The sequence below is a fragment of the Wyeomyia smithii genome, chromosome 1 (assembly GCF_029784165.1).
Source record: "Wyeomyia smithii strain HCP4-BCI-WySm-NY-G18 chromosome 1, ASM2978416v1, whole genome shotgun sequence".
In the NCBI taxonomy this organism is placed as follows: Eukaryota; Metazoa; Arthropoda; class Insecta; order Diptera; family Culicidae; genus Wyeomyia; species Wyeomyia smithii.
Genome location: NC_073694.1, coordinates 3,712,784 through 3,738,888, shown reverse-complemented (window position 1 = coordinate 3,738,888; position 26,105 = coordinate 3,712,784). Strand labels below are relative to the sequence as shown.

General features: G+C 40.2%; 1 protein-coding gene across 4 annotated transcripts in view; it reads left to right on the top strand.

The window, feature by feature from the left end:
- Positions 1-23,917, top strand: part of LOC129717990 (phospholipid-transporting ATPase IF) — a 53,291-nt gene extending 29,374 nt beyond the window's left edge. For 2 of the 4 annotated variants that reach the window (XM_055668352.1, XM_055668350.1), the window contains exons 2-10: positions 3,484-3,691; positions 4,209-5,341; positions 5,409-6,078; positions 6,138-6,297; positions 21,512-21,992; positions 22,046-22,744; positions 22,798-22,943; positions 23,001-23,330; positions 23,453-23,917. In XM_055668352.1, the coding sequence (XP_055524327.1) occupies positions 3,484-3,691; positions 4,209-5,341; positions 5,409-6,078; positions 6,138-6,297; positions 21,512-21,992; positions 22,046-22,744; positions 22,798-22,943; positions 23,001-23,330; positions 23,453-23,696 (4,071 nt within the window). In that variant the 3' untranslated portion in view covers positions 23,697-23,917. Of the gene's footprint in view, positions 1-3,167; positions 3,409-3,483; positions 3,692-4,208; positions 5,342-5,408; positions 6,079-6,137; positions 6,298-21,511; positions 21,993-22,045; positions 22,745-22,797; positions 22,944-23,000; positions 23,331-23,452 lie in introns of those variants that run through there. The other 2 variants (XM_055668353.1, XM_055668351.1) reach the window with 2 other exon arrangements.
- Positions 23,918-26,105: the final 2,188 nt, after the last annotated feature.

Here is a 26,105-nt window from a genome sequence, read left to right as displayed (position 1 = left end):
ACTTAATGTCCTTTTAATGTATGGAAATATTTAATGTCCTTATGATGTATGGAGTTATGGATGACTATTCTAACTTTTCTATAAAATTCAATAAGTTTCTAGCAAGACTTTTTGATGAATTTTAATTCCTTTTGTGCCATTTTTCCTTCCAAGTTATTTTCCAGTACGTTTTGAATCTTTTACAAATCATTTTTAAGTTGTTTCATATCATTTTTGTAACATTTTGAGCCATTTTGCGGCATTCTTATATCTAAGCTGCTTTTTAGAGCTCTTTTGTGTCATTCTCAATTTTGATTAGTTCGGAGCGTCTTTTCATTTTGGTAATGATTCAGCTTTAGTATCTCTCCCAACTGTAGTTTTCGTTCAAAAGGCTAAAGTGAACCCTCCGCTATCAACTTGTGCAAAAAACTTGTCATAAAAGGTGTTAAATAAGTTGTGATGATTGAATGAAAGTGATCGATCAAAAAATCGATCGAAGCAGATAGGACCTTTTGAAATGTTTCTCTAGATATAGATTCATTCTATTACCAACTGTTGTCTTAATCACTACATTTTGGCGACGAGGAGAAAAATATTTCAGAAATTACAGTTGATTAATCTTGAACTCTAGAAGATTTCGTAGATTACTGAATCGATGGCGTTCTCCATGGTACGTAAAAAAAATCATATTTCGAAAAATAGAATCCTGTCTTAAAAAAAAAAAATTATGACAAGCGAGGCCCGAGATAGTCGGGATGGCCCTCGAGATGTATAAGTGAGACCTATAAAAACGGGATGATTTTCATAGGAATTTAAACTGAAATGAAACTCGTAATACACGGAATAAACATCGACCTCATTAGCAAAACCCGAAACATTCGGGATGAATTTTGCACGTTTTTCGAGGCCCGACGTAGATTCGGGGTGGCCTTCAGGAAATCACGGAGACCTGAAAAATCGGGATGAATATCCTGGATTTCAGAAATAGTCAAACTAAGAAATGATCCTAGGATAATCCTGGGAAAGTTTACATAAAGGCGAAAATGATGTGGGAATATGCTGGTATGTGAAGAACTGTCAGATTATTGCTTGTGGTCGGGAAACACACGTGTAATTGTTTTTTTATTGGTTAGGGGTAGCAGCGAAAATTGATTCACGAAAAAAAATAATATAAAAGTTAATGAAGTGCCTTGTGAGTATTATAAATCCTGTACTCTATCGCAACGAATTTTTATTTAAATAAATTTATAGCTTTGAGCTAATTCACTGGAAATGGCTGAATATGCTACTGGAATTTCAAAACGCTAAGACAGATAATTAAGTTGGATAAATTTCCCATTATTGGTAATTATATTATCTTATTTGCAAAAAAAAATCTACGCCCTTGCGAGCGGCTTTCCGGCAGTTGACCGGAACATTCGCCATGGCGGACGAAAACATGCGTGTAGGCATGTTTTTAAGCTCTTTCTTCGTTTTTATATTATTCCTCCTCCGTTTTCGCGACAAAATTGTTGGAATAGATCTTGCGCTTCAGGTTTGTTCAGAAAATCTCGATGGGACGCAGCTGGGGGACGTTGGGCGGAATCGCCGACCTCGATCGCTTCGAGCGGTGAGCCGACGCCAAATCTGGCCAGAACACCTTGTTCTCACCGTGTTTCACATATTTCTTGATGACGACGCATCTTCTGGCATTTTCATTTCCCCATTAACGGCCAGCCCGGAGCGAAAGAAGAGCGACTCACTGATTGTCAGCCACAGCAGCACCTTCTTGTGGAACTTGGTGTGTGAAATAAATTTCACCTCGGAGCTCACTTCATTCATGGGAAAAGTGAAATACGAAGTACCCTGCCAGTCGTTGCTATCCAGGGTGAGATAGGTCTCGTCGTCCATCACCACTACCACGTCGCGATTCGCCTGGAAAATCGACTTCAGCATTTTATTCAACCGCTGTCGCTGCGTCATTGCCTGTAGCCCCGAGATCAGTGGACGGGACTGCCGCTTCCTGACATGTATGTCCATGTTCTCCAGATACTTTTTCACTGCTTTACCACATGCACCAACCTTCCGGCCAAGTGCACGCAGCGATTTAGTCACTTTTCCCTCGGTCTTCCTCTTCAGCATCCTTTGAAGCTTCTTGTCGCTCAGGGTCGTTGGCCGTCCGGAACCAGGCTTTCTTCCAATGCTCTGATCGCTGTTCAGTAGTGTTTTTGACGCGGCGGGGTACCGTTCTTTGAATGCGCACACTTCTGAACCGAATAGCATAACTTTTTTCGCCATCACAGTTAGAGTTTGACTGATACAGTGTCGAATTTTTTTTATGCTTACTCATGGGTTACTATGATCGATGATGCATGAGTAGTTTCTTCAGTGCGATTGAAGATAAACCCATGAAAAATCGGCAATTTTTGTCCATTTTTTTACCGCAAACGTTAATAGAGCCAAAAAAGCGCTATAAATCTTTGATATCGCCAGTTTTGTTACTCGAGTAGTACATAAGATGAATCATTTTTTGGCGTTTCTTATAATAAACAGTGGTTCAAATCCATGAAGTTTCAAATTATAAGCCTGTTTGGTTTATTGCAGTTACCATAGGTAGCATGTTCAGCAAATAATACTACATTGGGATTGGAATCCCGTATCTAAAATTACACTATGATGTATAAAACTTTTCAATTTTTGCGATGTAGAGCTTAACTTAATACCATTTTGTATATTTTTAACACTTTTTTATCAATTGAAAGCTCAAATTTAGATAATTTTCTATTATAATTTTACTCATCTCCAGACTTAGTTTTCGTCAATCAACATAAAACTTTTATTTAGGATCATTTTTACTTTTTGCAATTAGAACCGTTTCACCATATCAAACCAGAAGGGTGTCGTTATTTAGCAATTTTATCCTGATTAATAAACTCTACGGATTGACTGCCCGTAATGAAATGTTTATTCACCCAACATTAGACAGCTCCAACAGCACCAACAATCCCACGATACCGTTGCCTTCGCACGAAGCATGAGCTTGCGATATTGAACAAATCACCGCCTAGCGTTGATAAGAGAACCATTTTTATCACCAAGAAAACCGCTTCGCAAACCAACGTGATCTTTATCTTGTAGGTATAAATGCAATTCCTCCTCGCCAAGTCAAACCAAGCAGGCGGTGGCAGTGTATTATGATGATGATATGACAGACAGACCCCGCCGCATGCGGGGTTGTACGGAAAGGTACACATTATCAGAAAAATTTGACTAACACGCGGTATGAATCATACATCGATAGAGGCTTGGGTAAGAGGTGGTGGGTACTTGAAGCTACGGTTTAAGTGACGGACGCCGATCAGTCGATTTTTGCTCACCGTCGCGCTGGCAGCTTTTTATTTCTTGTTGTTCATTGCGAATTTTTCGATTTTGTTTCATGGCAAAGCGATGGTTAGTGTCTTTGCAAAATTTGCTTCTAATATACTAAACTAATTTTTTGGTTTTCTCTATTGACACTTTTCACAGGGTAACCGAGTATCACAGGAGGCGGACTCCCTCAGCATCAAAGTGGGCGGCGAAAACCATGACAAGAAGCCGAAACGGCACGAAACGAATCGGATCAAGTCGACTAAGTACACGCTGCTGACGTTCCTGCCGCTGAATTTGGCCGAACAGTTCCGACGGGTGGCCAACTTCTACTTTCTCTGCATGACGATCATTTCGATCGTGATCGGTAAGTTCGAAGGCACTGTGTGTCGAGCCGATAAAGTTTGCTCGCGGGTTGAGTTTTGAATTGATTTGATTGTTTCTAAATTCCCCCCGATGACGACGCGATCGTTCTATTTACTAGAAACACGCCCCCCCCCCCCCCCCCCCCCGGGTGTAAGAAAAAAAAAACGGGAGCAACGGGCGGTTCTCTTTCATTAACGCGAAGAAGGTGCGACACTTTGAGTTCAATGTCAATGTTTGTCGTTCCGTGTTTGCACGAAGAGGGGACAGTTTGTGTTGCAAACTATTCTCAACACGTGGCCACGACGGTTTGTGCGTTCGGCTCCGAATGTGTACACAGAACGCGCTTCGTCACAGTCGAACAGCCGTCGGTTGTCGCTTTTGCGTGGGTGGTGGAGGTGGTGCATCTAAGGCGGCTGTGCTAGTATAAACGTCACCAATTTTTTACGCTAATTTGGGCTACTTTGCATGCACTGGAACAAAATAATTGTCGAATTCGGTTTTCGTTTCTTAATTCACAGACAGTCCAGTATCCCCGCTAACCTCACTGATTCCACTGGTTTTCGTGATCTCCGTTACCGCTGCGAAGCAGGGTTATGAAAACTACCTCCGGTACAGGGCGGACAATGTGGTTAACTACTCTCTGGTGACGGTCGTTCGGAACGGTGTCGAGGCGGACATTCGCAGCCAGGATATCCGCCAGGGGGATATCGTGTTGACGGCGCGGGATTGCGACATTCCGTGCGATCTGGTGCTGTTGAAATCTTCGGACGAAAGTGGCAAGTGCTTCGTGACCACGGCAAACTTGGACGGTGAAACGAACCTGAAGACGATGTCCGTCCCGAAGGGAATTCCCGATCTCCCTGTCGATAAACTGCACACACTGGGGAGGATCGAGTGCGAGCTGCCAAAAACCGACTTATATACATTTAACGGAAGAATAGAACTAGCGGAAATGCATCACCAGCAGCACGATGTGACCGTCATAGACGGTGTGGAAACCGAATTCCATGTACTTCCGCTGATGGCGGAGAACTTATTGCTTCGGGGTTCGCGACTGAAAAACACCGAATGGGCTATTGGCTGTGCCGTTTATACTGGACAGAACACGAAGCTGGCGTTGAACAGCAAGATGACCAGCAACAAGATGAGTTCCAGCGAGGGGTTCATCAACAGGTACTTAGTGTTCTTCCTGGTACTACTGGTAGCGATCGTCACTGTTTCCTTCTTCATGAAGCGCTACAATGATCGATATCACGACGAACACAACCGCTATCTAGGCGAACATCTACAAACCTACCAAGTGTCGCAGTTTCTACAGGATTTTTTCTCCTCCCTAATCTTGTTCAATTACCTAATTCCGATTTCACTCTACGTGACAATAGAAATGGCGAAGTTCTTAGGTGGATTCTACCTAGAGTGGGACTTCGATATGTACGATGAAGAAACAGACCAACCGTGCATCGTGAACACTTCGGATATCAACGAAGAACTGGGTCAAGTTTCCCTCCTATTCTCAGACAAAACGGGCACTTTAACGAAAAACATCATGATCTTCCAGCAGTGTTCAATCAACGGAAAAATGTACGGCCAGAAGGGCCGTAGATTGCAGGAAGTTGGCCGTACTTACGCCCTCAAGATCAACGAGTGTTCGGTGAGTGAGTGATTAGTTTTAGATGAAACGTTTCTTGTTTTTAGTAACAAATTTCCTCCCTTTCCAGCGGCACGTTTACAACTTCTTCGAAGCCCTAGCCGTCTGTCATACCGTCCAGGTAGCCGGAGACTACACCAACGAAGCTGATGACCCGGAAGCTGACAAAGATGACTCAGAGGAAGGCGAACATCAGGAGGAGCCGAACAACAATCGTTCGGTTCGAAACTTTTCGCACATTTCCGAAGAGATCGAAAATAGTCTGAACAGTCGTTCGACCCTCGATGAGACGGACTTCATTCAGTTGAAGCATCTAGCTCCAAGGAATCGCTCCCCGGTGGTGGCGGTGACCGGTACTCATGAGGAAACCGAATTCAGACCAACAAGCGACCCGATCGTTCGTCGCTCCGGTAGCCTTTTCACCGGACAGGACAATCGCATCCATCCAGCATCACTGCAGATTCCGCCCTTCGGACGGTCCATATCGAATTCCTCTTCCCGTCGATCGTCACGACCGCAGAGTCTGGTAGAATCGGTCACCTCGGATGAGCGGGTGGACGGCGCGAGTGTGCTTCAAAATGCCAGCAATGGTCACCTGAATAGTTCACTTCAATCGATGGAACTGAAACGTGCCGTTTCGGCGTACGAGGAGAAATCCGTCACGGATGGTGTGATAAAAACACACCGTCGAACGCAGTCCCACATTCCACCCGGGATGACCAACCGAGCGGCGAATGGTGGTGAGTGCGTTTTTCAAGTGGATTGATTAGTTTGATTTGAGTTGATTCCATATTTGTAGCGATCGGAACTGGCCGAGGGTCGATCGCTTTACGCAGGGATCGTCCCTCCATTCGATCAACCGCCAGGGAGTACTACGCTGCTCCTTCCTACACGGAGGCTTCGCTCGTGGAACGACAGCAGTCCGTCATGAAGCAGCAGGAGGTGCTCTCGTTTATTCGGTATGTCTGCTTAATTTTTTTTATACCATTTTTGACATCTCTTTAGCCCATAAGACACCTTTTTAATATGTTTTAGACCCTTTTTTGATACTTACTGAACACTTTGTTAACGCGTTTTTCTGTTATACATGTCGACACTTTTCAGTTCCTTTTCGATACTGTTTAACACATATGACATTTTTGAGTAATGTTTGGAAGTTTGTTGTATCCTCTCTGATAGTTTTTTGATATTTCTTTTACACTTTTTGATACTTTTCTGTCACTTTACAATTAGTTTGACTCTCGTGATATGTTATCGACGTGTTCTCAACACTTTTTTGGTACCTATTTTCAAAATTTGTGGACACTTTTCTGTCATTTTTAACTGTTGAAGTTTTTCAGTGTGTTTCAGACTTCATATTGTCAAGCTGATGACACATTTTAGATATTTTTGGTTTTAGTTTGAAATATTTTTGATGCTTTGTTATGATTTTATTGCCAATGTGTTCGTTGATTATTTTCGACATTTTTTGAAGTAGAATACTTCTCTCAGGAAGTTCGGCTACATAGGGATGTGAAATGAAAATCTAAAACCGAAAAAAGTGAAAAATATGTCCAATTTCAAATGCTAATAAATCGGTTAGTATTCGATGGATTTCCTTCGTTCTTGCAGCAATAGATTGTAAAATCTTCTAAGATTCTTCCCAAAATAAGATAATTGTAATTTTATTATTCACACTATTGTACTATTGAAAATAGTCAAGCCTTGTCAAAACGAAAAATTCGACCTCTGATTGGTCGTTATATGCTTGCTTCCCAAGCACGGTCGACAGGATCATATACCTTGCAATTGAAAACATGCTATTTGGCCTATATAAGAGCCTGTTTCATGTTTCACTATGAATCATAGTTTCATAGTTATATGATAGTTGTGGAAGAATGTAGAGTAACTGTCGTTTCCGTTGTATGCGTGTGCGTACCAGTGGCTTGGAAATTGACAATTAGCCAATAACCAATAGCCAAAAACGGAATTTAATTCCGACAGATTCAGCAGAATCCCTTTGAAACCCTAGCTTTTGAAATATCAGGATTTTGTTACTGAAAAGGATGATTTTAAACAATGATTTTGTGATAAAGGAAGTTTTTGATTGTGCTATCATATTTCCTTACAACCTTTACAAAATGTTTGAACCCACAACTGAATTTCTTCAAGGGGTCAAACTCAAAACCAGCTGTTGCAAACTAAAAAGCATTTCAATCAATCGATCAATTGAATATACTTCGATGATCTTCTTTAAATCCGGCATTTTGGCACTTCCAGGTTATAGCTGCGTATATTACTCAAATATTCAAAGTTGGTTTTATAAGCCATAAGTTTTCATAATAATTTTTATTAGTCTTTCAAGAACCAAAGTTTTGTTACGATTGTTCGGTCGCATTAAAAATATTGTAAGCTGAACCAAGTCTCTATATAGATATGCAATACCTGTGCATTCTAAATAATTGTTCTACCTTCGGCCCGAAGTCTTATTGTACAGAATGAATTATATACTGGCTGTTTTCCCTTTTGGAAAGCTAAACCGTCGCTAAAAAAAATCACAAAAACTGAATTGGAATCTGACTATCTTGGAAGAGTTTATTTACAAAAAAGTAATAAAGTTTGAAATCAAATGCGTTATTCAATACTTCAAAGATACCGAACTGATTTAAGCTATATCCGTCGAAATCTCTTCAGATAAAAAAAAATCGAGTCGAAATCGAATTAATTAATATTTTAGATTCTAGGTAAATATAATGTCGTATTTTTATTTTACATGCTGATATCAATCTAGTAGCGGCATTGCTAACTGGGTGGATTACTACGCCTACACATTGTCGTAAACTGTTATTCAGTGACATTTACAGCGTTTATATTTGTCAAACAAATCAATCTTGAAGGTGACCAAATTGGTTGCATGTTGCGACGTTGCATGTTTGCGTTGTATCTTCCGTCTCTTGTTTTATTGTGATAATTGTTTCTGTTATTAAAAAAAAAAATCTCGATGTTGGAAAGTGTTTCTATTGGGCATGTAAGTATGTTGTTTTGGATGAAAATGGTTCCATCTTGTTGACATTTGTGCATTTTCGAATGACATGCTCACACGCATCTCGTTTTCATAAATCTTTTGAGAAGGTTCCAGGAAGTTCTTGGTAAACTGATGCATGGGTTTCAGTGTTCTTATTTCTCTTTAGTTGGTCTGTAATAACTCTAACTCTACTAGTTGGTCTGTTAATAACCTGCATAGACAGTTCTTTCCTTTGCGATATCCGCACCTGATTCGAAATTCGAAGATCGCATTGCTAGCTCAACTTAGACTATACCGAAAGTATTCTTAATTGATCAAATGATGGGGCTCACAAATGATATTTTTGTTGCATTACATTTGATGGGACGGATAAGTATAAACAAAATGTATCACATCGAAAGACTGATGCAGTATATAGATTAAGCCATTTAGCCATTAGCAAGAACGCACGATAAATATATACCGTAATGCATAAAATTTCGAACACTTAAGCTACGATATAACTTCTTGCACAAAAAAATCAACTAAAAATGACTTTTCTCGTCGATTTTGAAGGTTCAACATGTTAGTTATTTTATTGAAGTAGAATACTTCTCTCAGGAAGTTCGGCTACATAGGGATGTGAAATGAAAATCTAAAACCGAAAAAAGTGAAAAATATGTCCAATTTCAAATGCTAATAAATCGGTTAGTATTCGATGGATTTCCTTCGTTCTTGCAGCAATAGATTGGAAAATCTTCTAAGATTCTTCCCAAAATAAGATAATTGTAATTTTATTATTCACACTATTGTACTATTGAAAATAGTCAAGCCTTGTCAGAACGAAAAATTCGACCTCTGAATGGTCGTTATATGCTTGCTTCCCAAGCACGGTCGACAGGATCATATACCTTGCAATTGAAAACATGCTATTTGGCCTATATAAGAGCCTGTTTCAGCCGGAGCCGCTCATAATAGTTCTAGACAGCGACAACAGCAGTCGTCCTTCCTTAGCAGCAGCACTAGCCCTGTGGTTGGTCACCACGTCTCAGGAACAGCGCGGTTTTTCTCAACGTGTGTCGCCAGACTGCCATTTTTCCACCACTGTCAGGGCAACATGAAGATTGCCATCAGGAAATCCAATTTTGGAAATCATAATGCCTTTTTCAAGGCAAATAAACAAGTCATTGAAAGTTAATAATTTTTGTCAACGCAAGCAAGCATTCTGTGTTGCATCCTAGCAATTTAAATTTGTCGCACCCGTCTAATTTACTGAATGTGAAATAGCTTCCACAGTGCATGTTGTCCGTGTATCTTAACTCCCCCAATGTTAGGGCAGCTCAAAGGTTGTAATTACCAACCGATTTTGAACCGCAACATGCTGTTTTCAAGGCAAATAAAAAAATAATTGAAGGTTAATAATTTTCTGGCATCAACACAAGCAGACATTCTGTGCGGGATGCAATCAAATACTATTGTAGTTGTCTAATTTTCACTTTATTTAGTAAACCCCCCACTGTAGGGGCAGCGCAAAGGCGCGATCAGCATAACCGACATTGAATAATTAACTGCCCTGTTAGAACGCATTCACAAAAGCAGTTAGTTCGACTATGCAGAGCTAATATGAAGTCGATTCAATCAATCAGCATAAACAGAATTTCGTCGTCTCCCAGCTGCCAAGTTGCAACATGATGCAACACGCAACAGCGAGCAAACGAAATCGCTTGATGTTACAAACCGCAATAAGATACGGGTTAAAACCGTTGCGTGTGTGAGATCGGTGTTTATTTGCTGGATACACTATCTACTGTCTACTGAACGCAATAATCTGCTTACATGCGACACGGGGACGGGAACATTTTCTTCAACCAAGCTGCACAACACGACACAAAACATGTTATTTTGTTGCTTCAATGAGAGTGCTATCGGTCCGGCTCGACAAGAAATCATTTTTGTGCATCCGTGCTACGAAACTGAGGAAAAACTTTAGAAACTGGAAAAACAGGTGGAGCTTATCAAATGATCGCTCTGAGCCGGAATGAAGTCACACATATTTTTCAAGTTATATCATTCCACCACGTACGAAAAATAATTCATTCCTATTTTCATCCCTATATAAGAGCCTGTTTTAGTCGAAGCCGCTCATATTAGTTCTGAACAGCGACGACAGCAGTCCTCCCTTAGCAGCAGCGGGAGCGAGCAGTGGGTACCATCGATAACGGATAGCGGCCACAACTGTGGCATGGCTGCGGATAAGCGTAGCAGTTTCAGCGGATCTCACCATCGATAGCAGCAGGGCCAGCAGATACAGGTACAGCGGATACCAATGGCGGCCACAACTGTGGCATGGCTACGGATAGCGTTGCAGTTGCTCAGCAGTTGGGCCAGTGTATAGCGGCCACAACTGTGGCATGGCTATGCATAGCGTAGCTGTTGCAGCGGGTATATCAGCATCGATAGTAGCAGGGTCAGCTGATGCAACGACACTCCCTTCACTAAAATGCTGTTTCAGTGTGGTAGCGGGAAGCATCAGCAGCAGGCTTGCATGAAGTGAATACATCAGCCAGCAACTTTTTCTAAGGCCTCTGCCATAGTAGACGCGAAAAGCGGCTCTACTGATGGCTGTACATTAACCTACAGCCGAGCGAATCGGTTCGCGTCGCTTTTCGCGTCTATTATGGCAGAGGCCTAATGGAAAAGTTGTATCATTTTGTTCAGAAGAATATTATTGTCGGTAATATTACATAGATGCGATTGCGTAAATCCGATTTTGAATTGAACAATTGTTCTTTTGAGAACAAATAAAACACTTATTTGAAGAGTTAATAGCTTTTGGTACCAATAGCAGTATAGTGACAGCCTCAGCGGTAGATGCAGATGCAGCCGGTACTTCCCTGAGGCCGATGTAAAGGTAAATGGGAGCAGCACGGCGAAACAGTTCGGGTTATGCTTAGACGCGCGTCATTTTTCGTTGTTGATATTCCCCACATGAAACGACGCGCTTTCGTATGATAGCGGTGGTATTAGCGGTAGATGCATTTGCCAACACTTCCTCCAGTAAAGCCGTGTCTAGTTTTCAATGTGAAAACACCTTTCTCATTGTGTTGACCGTGCGCCTTAGTCCTCACTATCAAGGTAACACAGAGATGTAAGATAAACACTACATCCTATGATAAATTGAACAATTGTCCTTATAAGGACAACAAATGAATTAATGAAGATTTAATTTTGAATTAGAATACTTCTCTCAGGAAGTTCGGCTACATAGGGATGTGAAATGAAAATCTAAAACCGAAAAAAGTGAAAAATATGTCCAATTTCAAATGCTAATAAATCGGTTAGTATTCGATGGATTTCCTTCGTTCTTGCAGCAATAGATTAAAAAATCTTCTAAGATTCCTACCAAATGCATGAAATTGCAATTTTATCATTCGAACTATTGTACTATTGAAAACTCTTAAGCCTTGTCAAAACACAAAATTCGACCTCTGATTGGTCGTTATACCGCGCTTTCCCAAGCACGGTCGGCAAAGTTATGGACCTAGTAAATTGGGAATGCATCATTTGGCCTATATAAGAGCTTCATCGGATAATAAACAAACATTTCATCGGATATTAAATTGAACAACTGAAATTTGAAGAACACAAATGATTATTTGAAGAGTTAATATTTTCTCGTTTTGCGCTATAATACAAAGTTAATTATCTTCATCTACATGCTTACTCTGATTATTATTACGTGTTTGCGTCGCTTAGTGTTTGACTACGGTCATGCAGAACGCAAATAACGGCGCGATGCGATTCGGCAAGACGAAATCTGTTGAAATGTATAGCTCTACTTCGCCTTAAAAAGAGCTGTACATTTCACCACGGTAAGGCGAATCGCATCTCGCCGGCATTCGCGTTCTGCATAACCGTAGCCTTTGTTCCGTTCCCGTTTAATGATGTCGTATTAAATGTGCATATTACAATTCGGCAGCACTTCAACTTCTCATTTGCACAAAATTTAGAAATATTCAATGAACTTCATTCAAAATATCAGACAAAAAGAAATTACAATACTGCCAATGAACGGTCAACGTTTATTTACTAGAAAAATGACTGACACGCAAGCAGCCGGGTTATCTTTCTTGTAAAAGTATTCTACTTCAACCTTGCGGCCGTGGCTTTGCATACAACCTTCTTGTGATTTTTTCAATATATTTTGTCACTTTGTTGACACATTTTGATACTTTTTTGACATTTTTCGTCAGTTTAAACAGTTTATTACCTGTAACATTTTATGGAGGCTTTTCAACGTTTTTGTTTTTCTGGATTTCTTTAAAATTCCTTTGACCTGTTTATTACAGTATTTTAGCAGTTTCACTGTCATTTTTGTCATTATTTTGAAATTTGTTTGATTTACTTTTGGTGATGTTTTTGACAATTCATAGTATCGTTCATATTTTTGCAATTGCTTTGAATTTTTCCTTACTTTTGGCATTTTTTTTATGAATTTCTAGACCACTTTGAGCTCTTTTGTAACATACAAAAATGCACGCAATGACGCTTTTCCAATTTTGAGACATTTTAGATTTTTCTTTACCTTTTTAATCATTTAGTAATCTTTTCAAACCTTTCAATGCTTTTTGTACCTTCGAAAAAAAAATTTCCAGTTTTCATAGTTTTTGAAGCTGTTTTGATGCTTGTTTTTATACTTTTTAAACGGGGACGGGACACGAGGCATAAGGACGCTAGGCATATGGACGCTAGGCATATGGATGTTAAGCATAGTATGCTAGGTATACAGACGCGAGGCATAATGGATGTGAGGCATAATGGATACGAGGCATACTGCGAAAAGGCATAACGGACGCAAGGCCGAATGGACGCAAGGCCGAATGGACACAAGGCCGAATGGACGCGAGGCCGAATGGACGCGAGGCCGAATGGACGGGAGGCCGAATGGACGGGAGGCCGAATGGACGCGAGGCCGAATGGACGCGAGGCCGAATGCGATGTTGTATGATCGCATGAGATCCAATTATGTAGTTCAGGTGTTATTATATTCCTAAAGAGTTTAAGTTGAGTATAATACTTTTCTTGAAATCATGCGGCGAAGACGCATAATCGAGGGCAAGGAAACGAGGCGGCACTAAGCCGCCGTGGTTTCCGTAGTCCGAGCCGGCCGCTGACTCGCCGTCGGAAGCGGCGGCCTCTCGCACCCAAACGACTGATCTACTGGTTTGCTAGGTCTACTCAAACAGAGTTTTCTCCCTTAGTTAAGTCCGAACGAGCGGTAGCGAGTAAGGACAGCATTCGCTCGAACAGCGAGTCGGCCGAAGGCCGCGAGTGTATTGCTTTTCAAATGACACTTTGATGCGAAATACATGTTATTGAATGCTGTGATGATGATGACGATAATAACATATTCCGCATCACTTCCCCTTGACCTTGTGTCCTTTCGGCCTCGCGTCCATTCGGCCTCGCGTCCATTCGGCCTCGCGTCCATATGCCTCGTGTCCATATGCCTCGTGTCCGTATGGCTGCCATCCATTATGCCTAGCGTCCGTATGCCTCGCGTCCGTATGCTTAACGGGGTGTCATCATTTTAAACATTTTTTATTGACTTTTTTATCTAATGCTATACAGCTTAAAGAAGTTTTCTAAGAAGTATTACTCTTTGTTGACATATTTAGCATAATTTTGAGATATATTTGAATATCTTATCATTCACATTTTGACATTTTTCAAACTTTTCTTGCGCTATGACATTTCTGTTATTTTCGATTGTTTTTAACCTTTTTTTCGCAAAATATCTTTACATTTTTGATACTTTTTTTTAGGACGTGTTCCTCTTTTGTTACTTTTTCGTCTCTCTAATTGAAGTGTTTTAACACAATTTTAACAATCTTTCAACTATTTTTCCATTGTATTTTGTAAATTTTGATGAATTTTTCAAAGCTTTAGAACACAATTTTTAAAATTTACTACTATTTTAGACAGTTTTTTTAATCCTGCAACCTTTTAACGTTCTTCTACCAAGCATTTTCTGTTACTTTTAGAAAAGTTTTCTACCGTTTTGTGAACACTTTACACATTTTTTGGTGTCTTGAAATCGATTAAGAGTTTTTTAACACTTTTCTGACCTTTTTGAAAAAGCATTGACACTTTTTGGAATTTGTCAACTGCTATGACACTTTCACTTTTTTAAAAGTTTTTCGACATTTTTAAACACTTTTTGACACAATTTGTAAATAGTTTTTGTATTCTTTTTAACACTATTTTGTACTTTTTAGACACACTATTTGTCACTGTTTTCGTACTACTTTAGACACTTTTTCACAAGCATTTTCTGAATATTTTTAAAGCAGATTTTGGATTTTTTGCAAATGCAAAAATTAAGTTGGAAAACTTTGAGGAAGAACAACCGAACTCAGTGTTGCCAGCATATTATAGTGTCATGTCGAAGCAGACATGTCGACAATAAGCTCAATACAGTGAACCTTTGTTTCGAATGACTTCCCGCACCGTGTTCAGTATAGAATGAATCAGCTTTTGTCAGGTGCTGACAGGAATCGCATACCAGGTTGCTTAGATTCTTTCCCATAGCTCCTGCTTGTTTTTAGATTTTTCCCTATAAACTGATTTCTTAAGGAACCATTCAAATATTACATAACGCGGAATTTGGCAATTTTCAATACTCACCCACCCCCATGTAACGCAATTTTACATGTTTGCCACACGCAATATAACGCTTCGCTAAATACCCCCCCACCCCTGAGCGCGTTATGTATTATTTGAATGATCCCCAACGGTCTGCCTCAGTTTCTCGATAGACCAGTCTAGTGATTTGGTTGGCCACTCCATGAAGTCAACCTTGTGATCAGTAGACCATCTTTACACAGTTCGGGCAGTGTATTTGGGGTCGTTATCGTGAATGAATTGCCATTTTAACGGCCGGCTTTTCTTATTCCGAGTTTTCTAGTATTTGATCGTAAAAATACTGATCTATCATCTTGTCAATCCTATACGGAGGACCAACCCCGTACCAGGCGAAGCACTCCATTGTCATACCCCCTCCGTGTTTGAAGTATTCTCGTGTACTGTGGTTGATGATGAACTTAGCTTTTTCCATCAAAATTGATCAAGTTGATCATCATTTCGTCGGATCACAGTACATTTCGCCATTCTGTGCTGTTTTCTGAGCCCACCCAATCGACATTGAAATATTAAAATCGTTTGATGTCAAAGCCTTGGATTATCTGCGCCCGCTGTGATTTTCAACACCTCATCCTAATTTAAACCATGTTGCTTCTGTTTGTTGTTTGTCGGTACGAAGAAAAGCTACGCCACTCCTTCCTGTAGACTATCGTGCACAAAATGGTAGTGAATACTCACGGTGATGAACATCAGTTTTTACCTTATATACTGAAGAACGAATCCGAACCGAACCGTGTTGTTATCGCTCAGTGACACCAACTCGTCGTTGAATCGCTTGAATCATTTTTGCAGAAGTGCTTCATAGGTTTTTGGATCATCCATCGCAAAATCTCCGTTGATTGAATTATGAGGTAGTTGGAGGAAGAGGCTATCACCAGAATATACTCCAAAATCTGTTTAATTGGCTGGATAACAGCGCTCCCGAACGCCGCGCCTTGGTTCTTGTTTTGATGCCGGATATTTTTATGTTCCAGAAGCCCGTGGAGCCTATGTTAACGTTCTCTGTCTAATCATCAGTACGCAAAATCTTCAACTTCTTTCCTTGTTGTCTCTCAGCACTAGCTTTGAATTCGAGAAAGTATACGCCTACCTTCTTGCTGACATCGTCCACGAACGTAACGAAGTAGCGACTTCCAGGGCCGCATAAATCAAGACACGAATCATAATCAAGTATTCGAGAAACTTCAAAGTTGAATAACTCCGAGTTGATGCACACTAGGGCATATGCATAGAAGAGTTTTTGACGTTGAATAACGTCCTACTTTAGTTGGGTGGCATTCCAAAAAAATCGAGAATAGAGTGAAACGAAACAGAATGAAAGATTGCAAACGCTTACTACTTTGTTACCACTGAAAAGATTTCAGTCATTGATATCTCGTTGAATAGTAAACAAACTATTCTAGTTCATAAAATCATTTTTACTTACATTTTTTCATAGTAAAGTGGTTGAAATTCACAGCAAACTTGATTTTAATTCAACCTATCACGTACCCGCAATGTTGCAATCCAAGCGCTTCCCCAGACCAGCCGACACTGAAGCTTAACACAAACGATTTGACTTTGCAAACGATTTGTAGTTGCTGTTGATGCTTTGTTCGCTCGAGTGCACAACGACCCGCACACCGGAATTATAACTGTCATTAGTTACATATAATATTGCGAAAGCCGGAAGAGTACAAAGGACGGGACATGTTGTAAGAATGCCGGACAACAATCCTGCAAAAACGGTGTTCGTCTCGAATCCGGCCGGTACAAGACGAAGAGGTGCACAACGAGCTAGGTGGTTAGACCAAGTGGAGCAAGATTTTGAAAGTGTGGGACCCTCAAGAAATTGGAGACAAGCTGCTATGGACCGAGGACGTTGGTGTAACATTGTGACGCAGGTGAAATCCTGAGGGATGCTTCAAAGGAAAACAACAAACAACAGTCACATATAAAAGTTAGTATGCAACAATCTAGTCTTCATTGATCTTCCGATCATTGTAGTAAAAGGGTGCTTTACTGGAAACCGAATCGACCAGTAGCAAGCAGACTTGCCAGTGCTACAGCGCAGCAGGCGATGATTTCTTGTTTGTATGGTTTTTGCTGCACCGCACGCATCGGCCGGCAAAGCGAAGGTTCTTTCTGGAGCAGCAGAAAGCGGGTGGTGGCAAATTTTGATATTGATTGAACCGTCATCTCCTTGAAAAGGACGTAACAAAAACGCTTACAAAAATCGCAAAAAACGCTTTAAAATTACTCAAGTGTATTGCTTTGTTTAACACAACCCATTCCATCCTCAGAATAATTCTTCCAACTGATGTCCCGCGATAAAGTTTTGACCAGCTGGTTAATTTATTAAAATATAAACAGTAGTAATTTTGCATTTGTAGTACTTATTTAAGTACTCAATCATGCATTCGTTAACGCCAAATGCGCGTTATTCAACGTCAGTCACGCGGTCGTGCTTTGGATACAACCTTCTGCTTTTTTTTTCATCAAATGTGGCTCTCTAGCAACCCCTGAAATAGTCCCAACAAGGAACCAATCACCCTGTATATATTTGACGATTGACTTGATTGACGATATCCGACAAAGAGTCAAGAAGAGAAGGGAACTCTGTAACAATTTTAAGTTTTATTTATATTGGAAATACGTCTTGCTTGGACGTACCACTCCAGTCTGCCATAAACACCATCGACGTTTGGTCCGTTGATAAATTGACGTTACCTCTGTTGTTTTTGCAATCGGCAATGGCCTCGTTTTCCGCAGAATTGGCCTTTCCCATTGAACTTCTTGAAAAACTTCTTTTGATTTTCTCCAACGAACGCAACCGGCTTTTCCTCCAAGCTCTTTCCATTTTGACTCGTCAATTAATCGCATCTTTATCACGTCATAGGTAAGTTCTTTTTCTGGCAAGTTTTCGAGGACCGTAACCGAGGGATCGTATGATTCGGGTAGCATGAGACTGAGCGACGAGCAAACATCACTCTCCTCCAGCTTTGAACTGGTTGTGCGAAGTCACCTTATTAGGTCTTTGAACTCCACCTTCAGGTGTATCCTCGCGATTTGCTTGCAGATCAGCGACTGAGGTCCCGTCGATTTCTTCGCGAAAGTATCCTCCAAAGTCTTCCACATGTGCTTCGCAATGTCCATATCACGGACACATTACTCGTCCGCAATAAAACTCACCAGGAGTGACTTAGCTTTACAACCCGCTTCAGCCGTCGGTGGATCGTGGATTCGTGATAACATCCAAACCTTCGCAGAAACATCTTAACGCGGAACTGCCAGCTTTAATAGGAATGAGGTGTTCTAAATCCTTTCGTGAGTTTAATGATTACTGTCAGGTGGTGAAGAGTCGACGGTTGCCTTGCTTCTCAACAAGTATTTTTTGATACTTGACATTGATGATACATGACACTGTTAGATAAGGTTAGGTCGCTGATTTCTATTTACTGTGTCGCCTCTAGTGGTGATTACGAGAAACCAATGACAGTGCAGTGATGAGGAAGGTTTGTTTAGATAGTGGTGAAAGTTTCATCAAATTTGAGTCAGCGGATCAAAAGTTTTCGACGCTAGAACGTGAAATACGTGTGAAAATTTTACACACTCACGTTAAAAAACCGAAAAATTGCGCAGCGCCTCAAATTCCTCAAATCAACCGTAAACAGCGTGCTCAAAACGATTTGATGAAACTCTAACGCTGGATCGCGCTGATCACAGCAACCACAGAAGTGGAACGATTGACAGGCAGCTACGACCGAAAGTCTGCAGAGCAGTTCGGACGAACCCTGGGATCACCGTGCACGATCTGGCTAAGAAGTGCTCGTCACCGTACAGCACTGTTCGACGAATCTGTCGGCGTGAACGTCTGGGTCGATCCACGTCAGCAAGCACCCCAGCAGGACCCTCACTCAATCGGAATCTCGTTGCAAAACGCCGCGCTAGGAAGCTGTATGAGAAAGTTTCAACCAAATTCGACGGCTGCATTTTAATGGACAATGAGACATATGTAAGAATGGATTTTATGCATCTCCCAGGATAAAGTTTCTATATTTCCAAGCGCAAGGGTGATTTCGCCAAACGATTCAAATTGCTGTTTGCTGACAAGTTCGCTCGGAAGACGATGGTGTGGCGGGGGATCTGCAGCTGTGGTAAAAAACAAGGTTTCCATCACCGGATCAACCATGAATGGCTAGGAACAGTGCCTCCAAAAGCGGATTTTTGCCGTTCATTCAATCACTTGACGGTCCGGTAAAGTTCTGACTTGATTTGGATGGAGTTGATATCATCGAAAAAGCTATCAACAAACCAAAATGCCCAGATTGTCGTCCAATTGGGTGATAATCAAGAGCAAGTTGAAGAAAAGAGGCAGAACGTTAAAAAAACCAATTGATTCACATAAATGGTGGAAGAAAATGACTAATCGAGTTGACAGTTCCACTGTGCAGAAGATGATGAGCGATATAAAACGAAAAGTGCGTGAATTCATCCGAAACTTAGACGAATAATTTTTTCTGTATTTTTCTTCTAAAGGTCAATAAATTTGCTGCAAAACGATATCTCAAGAAAATTTTACGTGCGTCCAAATATTAAATAGATCGAGCTAGCCTTGATAATATTCACATTTTAGTTCTTTTTTATAGTTTTGTATAGCAATCAAAGGCAAAACTTAATGTAGAAAAGTGACCCGAATGGCCGAAGTTCGACGTGTATGTGTATGTGTGTATATGTGCAACTTTTCTCAGGGATTGCTTCACTCACTTTTCTCAGAGATGGCAGGACTGATTCTCATGAAATTAGACGCAGATGAAAGGTCTAGCTGCCCCATAAGACCCCATCAAATTGGACTGTAACTTTATCTGTTCTGTATCATTACCTCAGAAACTACACAACCTTAACCAAAAGTTAGAAAAAGAAACGTGCTACGAAGACTTTTTAAACTCACTCACTTTTCTTGGAGATGATCATTATGTATCATAATGTAAAAATAACGAAAGTCTGTCATCTCAACGGTTACATGAATCATTCGAACAGAACGAGTGTCAAACGAACGGCTTGTCTCTCAAACTCACAAGTAATTGATTTCACATTAATGTATTGTATGGCTTAAATGATTAGGAAAAAGCGTAATAAAGACCGTAAAGACTGTTTGAAACCAATTGCTTGGAACAAAATATGTGGCCTCATCCTTTTTTTCATCTTCTCATTTCATCAACTCATTTCAAAAATATTTCGTCAAATTTCACACATTTTTCTGTAGTTATTACTTTAAATACAACATCACTATTTTTGGAACGCTAAGTGTGGAAATACCTTCTTTGGAATGAATTTGGCAATTTTAGAATGTCTTCTAGAAACCGGAAGTCGCAATTTGCGCGTGATATATTCGAAACTTATTTATTCAAAAATAATATGAATGTGTAGGTAAAAATGTTTGACGTAATTGCGCTGTTGGCTATCAAAATGTATTATTTAGAGTGAATAATAATAATAGCAGAAGTTGAAAAGATGTTTTTTTCTAAAAACTCAAGTTTTTGGCAAATTTGTTTCAACAAATAAAAAAGTGCGAATAGGAAAGACTAGGTCTTACCGCTAGGTGGATAACACTGTGCTACAGCGATTTAGAACTTCTGAAGTGACCTAGTGTAGGTTGTAGCTCTTGTTGAGTGTAGCATTCGCTCATACTAGAAATTTTTCAAACACCCCCAAAATCTGAAGTTATGGACAAAATACGGTTTTTTGGACCTCAGTCCATATAACTTTTTTTTAACTCAGTCATTTCTGAACCGATTTTCAATATCTTAACAGTTTTGGAAAGAAAATAAACAGAGCTTTCAAAATATATACCGGTTTGTACTAATATCACCGAAACATGTTGAGCTATTTGTGTTTAGATCTAATTTTTTAGACTTTTTCAAGCAATTTCTCAACCAAACTTGAAATTTGACACCTGTTTTTGTGAGAAAGGTACTACAAATATTCTAAAATTTTGAAAGCATATTCAATGACGAATCGAACAAAAGTGGTTTTGTGAAAATCGGTGAATATTTAGCTGAGTTATATATTTTTTAAGAAAACCAGAATTTTTGGCTTCTATCGCACAATTATTTCACGGTGCTACAAATGGAGAAAAAATGCAAGAACTTCTTAAGCGACCTAGTGTTGGTTTTAGGTCTTGTTGAGTTGAACATTCGCTCATACTAGAAATTTTCCAAACCCCTCTAAAATTTGAAGTTATGGTCAAAATTAGTGCTGGGACTATCCGGATTTAAATATCCGGATATCCGACCTCGGATATCCGACAAATATCCAAAAATGTTTTTTTTAGATCTGTTTGACATTTTTTGAAATTTTTCAATTAGTTTCAGACTTAATTTTTAACTTTACCTTTTTTTCAAATTTTGTCAGTTTTCGGCACATTTAACGATTGTGACATTTTCGGTTGATATATTCGTTACAGACTAATTTCAACTTTCAACTAATTTCACATTCTCTCTCCACAGTAAAATGGACTACCAAGCATCCAGCCCGGACGAGAAGGCCCTGGTGGAGGCCTGCGCCAAGATGGGTCTGGTCTTCGTTGGTGACGATTCCGAAGTGCTGAGCATTAAGCTGCGCGAGTCGTGCGTGAAACGCAACGTAAAATCCGTCTACGGGGAAGTACCTAAGGAGGATCTTGTAAAGTACCAAAGATTAGGTGTGCTAGAGTTCACCTCCGACCGAAAGCGAATGAGTGTAATCGTCCGGGACAGCCAGGGCCAGATATGGCTGTATACCAAAGGGGCCGAGAGTCACGTACTGCCACTGTGCACGAAGACATCGAGCGCGCTGGTGGCGTCCACCCAGAAGCACATCAACGAGTTTGCCAAACAGGGACTCCGTACGCTAGCCGTTGCGAGACGAAGACTGACGCAGTTGGAGTTCGCCAACTACCGAAATGAACTGATACAGGCCGGTAATTCGTTGACCGATCGAGTCGCGAAGGTGAGTTTTCTCTCTCTTTTGGAGATTGTCCTATTTAAAATGTATTTTTGTAGGTTGAGGAGTGCCAGCGTAAAATCGAGATGGGCCTGGAGCTGCTCGGAGCGACTGCCGTGGAAGATGCACTCCAGGATGACGTCCGAGATACGCTGGAATCGCTGCGAAAGGCCGGCGTCAAGGTTTGGGTGCTCACCGGTGACAAGGTGGAAACGGCCCTAAATATTGCGCTTAGCTGTGGTCACATTCCGGATAACGCTTTTCGGTACTTCGTGACGGAATGCACTACGGTAGACGAGGTCCAGCAACACTTCGATGTGTTTTCGTTCGAAATGTTTCGTGCACCGAATCGGGAGTATGCTCTTCTTATCGACGGCGCTAGTCTAGCGATTGCGTTGGAACACCTGAAAGAGGTATTCCGGGACGTGTCCATCAAGTGCCGGGCTGTGTTGTGCTGTCGTTTGAGCCCACTACAAAAGTGCGAAGTGGTGCAGCTGATGAAGACTGTGGACAGCGCTCCGGTGACGGCTGCGATCGGCGATGGTGCGAATGACGTTTCAATGATTCTGGAAGCGCATGTTGGAATTGGAATCGTCGGAAAGGAAGGCCGCCAAGCGGCACGGTGTGCCGATTACGCACTTGCCAAGTTCTGCATGATCAAGAAGCTGTTCCTTGTTCATGGACATTTTTTCTCCACACGGTTGTCTATTTTGGTGTTGTACTTCTTCTACAAAAATTTGATCTTCATGGGGATCCAGGTAATCTAGTGAATACGAAGTTTGGGAGGATTCTAACTTAAAATTTTTCGTAGTTTTTCTTCCAAATCCACAGCATGTTCTCATCGCAGTCGGTCTACGACTCCGTTTTTCTCACGCTGTATAACTTTCTGTACACTTCCCTGCCGGTGTTGGTTCTTTCGTTAACTGAGAAGCCTTTCAAAGAGGAGATTTTGATGAAGTAAGCTTAAAAATCAGTTCTTAAAAATTAGTATCTCTAATGTCTTCGCAATTGTAGGGAACCTTCACTGTACCAGCGAGTAGCTGGTAATAAGCAGTACGCCTGGAAGTACTTCATCGGCTGGATGTTCCTGGCGTTGTACCATTCCACCGTCATCTACGTGTTCTGCTGGGCGATTTGGGGTAACAATCCGGCCATCTACGCGTGGTGGCCTGCGACGGCAAACTTCGCCTGCTTCGGGACGATCGCGATCCACAACGTTGTTGTGCTCGCGAACCTGAAGCTCCTGCTGGAGGCGATCTACAAAAGTTACATCTTCATCGCCTCCATCTGGCTGTCGATCTTCGGTTTCATGGGGACAACCTTCATCTACAATCTGTTCAATATGTAAGTTGCTTGCTTAATCGAACCGCTTTCGCTGTTGAATGTTGTACCGTTGTCGTTGCTTGTTTTTTTTGCCTCGTCTACCTATCTGTCCGTCATCATTGCCAAACACGGAAAATCGACAGATTCGGCCTCATTTCCAGAAACTACGACGGCGACATGCTGCAAGTCTACAACAATCTGCTGTCGTCGATGACCTTCTGGGTGCTGAGTCTGCTGATCCTGGTGGCGGCCTTCGTGCCGGACTTTACGATGTTCGCCGGACGGGCCATCGGCATCAAGATCGGTCACATCTTCCCCGGTGGTGCCAAGTACCGGAGCACGTTCTTCCAGCGCCGGAACCGGGGCGTGGAAAGTACGTACCTGTGATGCTTTTTGCGAAATTGCATGACATGCAAGAGAGTGCCAAAACTAGGTTAAGAGCTAGAACGTCGTACTGTGTGCTTTAAGTTATTAATTTGCCACCTAGTGAGAGTATTATTATAGAAAAACCCCGCGATCGGAATGTGGTGTGATTGACAGTTCCTAGCCAGAGTTACCAGTATTTTACGAAAAATACACGTTTTTGTGAGACTTTTTTACATTCCAAATGAAGAGTTTTGAATTTTATTGAGAAACCGTCCTTTTTCTCAACTGTTTTGTTCATTGATTTATGTTCTAATAAAGTTTATGGAGTAAAAGCTATCCGAGTGAAACCTTATTTAACCAATGGGGCACCAGCCGAAGATTTATTACCGCTGTAATTCTTTCATCTGTTCAGTATAGTATAATTTGGAATTATTTTCTACGATGATTCACATACACGTCAAATTTACCGATTTTCTAGGAGAATTTGCAGATTTTGGGCACACTTCAAAAAAGATATATCACCGCTAGTCGTATACGCTAAAGTTTTTTGTTACGCTACTTTATATTTCTCAGAAATGTCGGTTCTACGCGTTTTATTGTTTTTTTTTTTATTTCAATTCGTCCATGCAGAGTGTTCACTAAATAAAAAAAAAATCAAATTACCCAATATTCATCGATTTTTCCTAACGGGTATTACACGGATCCACTGCACTGCTGTTTTCTCCAATATCTGAAGACTTTTTCTCCATTATATGATTATTTTCGAAGAATTGTTTTCTAACGATTTAATTTTTTTTTAAATTTCAGAACTTGAATAATAGTTCATTTTCTCAATTGTTTGATATTACATATGTTATATTCAAACTAAACTTACAAAATAACTAAAAATGAATGTGATTGAAAAAAAAAAACAATTTACAAAAACCATTGCTCATGAAAAAATGCCGGATTGCTCAAAAAAATATTCACACATGTAAAAGTTTGTCTCTGCAATTTGTTAATAACAATAGCAAAACTTGGAATAACGAAGTACTGTCCTCTTTTAATCATTGATGGGTAGTCAAATCCCTTTCCAATAATCCGATAAAACTTCACACATGATACATGACGCGCATGAAACATCTGTCATCTGCGTTCCATCACAGAAACCTTTTATAGTGTTGCGTAACAACATAACAATCCTCATCCCATCACCACCACCTTTGTCTACTTCTTTGTTTTCGTCTTCTTCTACAAAAGCAAACAAATATTATTTGATAAAAGATAAAAAAAAGTTGGCTTACTGTAGCGCATTTGCAGGATAGTAGATAAACCTATGTTTAATTTTTAAAACTTTGAAAATTTTATGTCGATATATCAAAATATCTTAAATCAAAACTGTTGATCAGATCTTACATAATGTTCAAAAATAATGGCCAATAGCTCAACCCGATCCCGGCGGAGAGAAATCAGTTTTTACCTCAAAGAATGAACTTCAAACTCTTATTACTCATCAACTATAAACATAATTAACACAAACTGTATTGCAAATTTAAGATCAATCTGTACCTTACTGAATAATTTCATCGTGAAAATTTTCAAGTATAATTGTTGAACTTGAATTAAAGTTTGAATGTCTCTCGTAGGGAATGGGTTTATCTTATACTCTAAGTTTTTTTTGAAACAGCTAAAATTTTCACGTATCAGCAAAATAATTATCCCTTTCTCTGTACATTTTGAACGTCGTAGTATACTTAAAGAATTAATTTGGGGTACAATATGTGCAGCATGTCTTGTGTAGGTTAAATGTCTTTTCTATTTTTGAAAATATCGAAAAAAAAATTATATTGCTTTATCTTTGAGTTCAACTTCTTGAGAGAACATTTTTGTAAATTTTGTTAGAGCTTTGAGTAATGGGGAGAAAGTTGGATAGATTTCAAGTGCGGCTTGTCACGCGCCATAAGCTAAACTTGAAACTCGATATGATGTTTTGCATAAAATGGCTTCGGCGAGTTACAGCCGGTTTTCTTCAATTTTTAATAAATGTTCGTTATAAACGTCTTCGGTCAACTTTTTGTTATCGAATAACTGTACTATTGAAAAATTACAATTTCAATGTATATAAAAATTTGCTACACACTTTGAAAAACCAAATTGCTTATTTTCTCGAGAAAAAAGGTTTATAGTCCCCATTATTTTCTTGACTTTTTCATAGTCTATCCTCAATGAACTAAAACAGGTACTGCTTTATTCCATCACTTGACAACCAAATTTTGATGGTAATGCCATGTCATTACAGAACTTATTGGACATGTAACTATAAAATAACGTTCATAATTAACCGACAGTGGTTTGGCTAACTTTAGATTTTATCTACATGCTTGATATCTTTGATACTATGTCTTTCTTACGTTTTTGGCGGTTTTTGTCGATGCACCTGCATCAGAAACT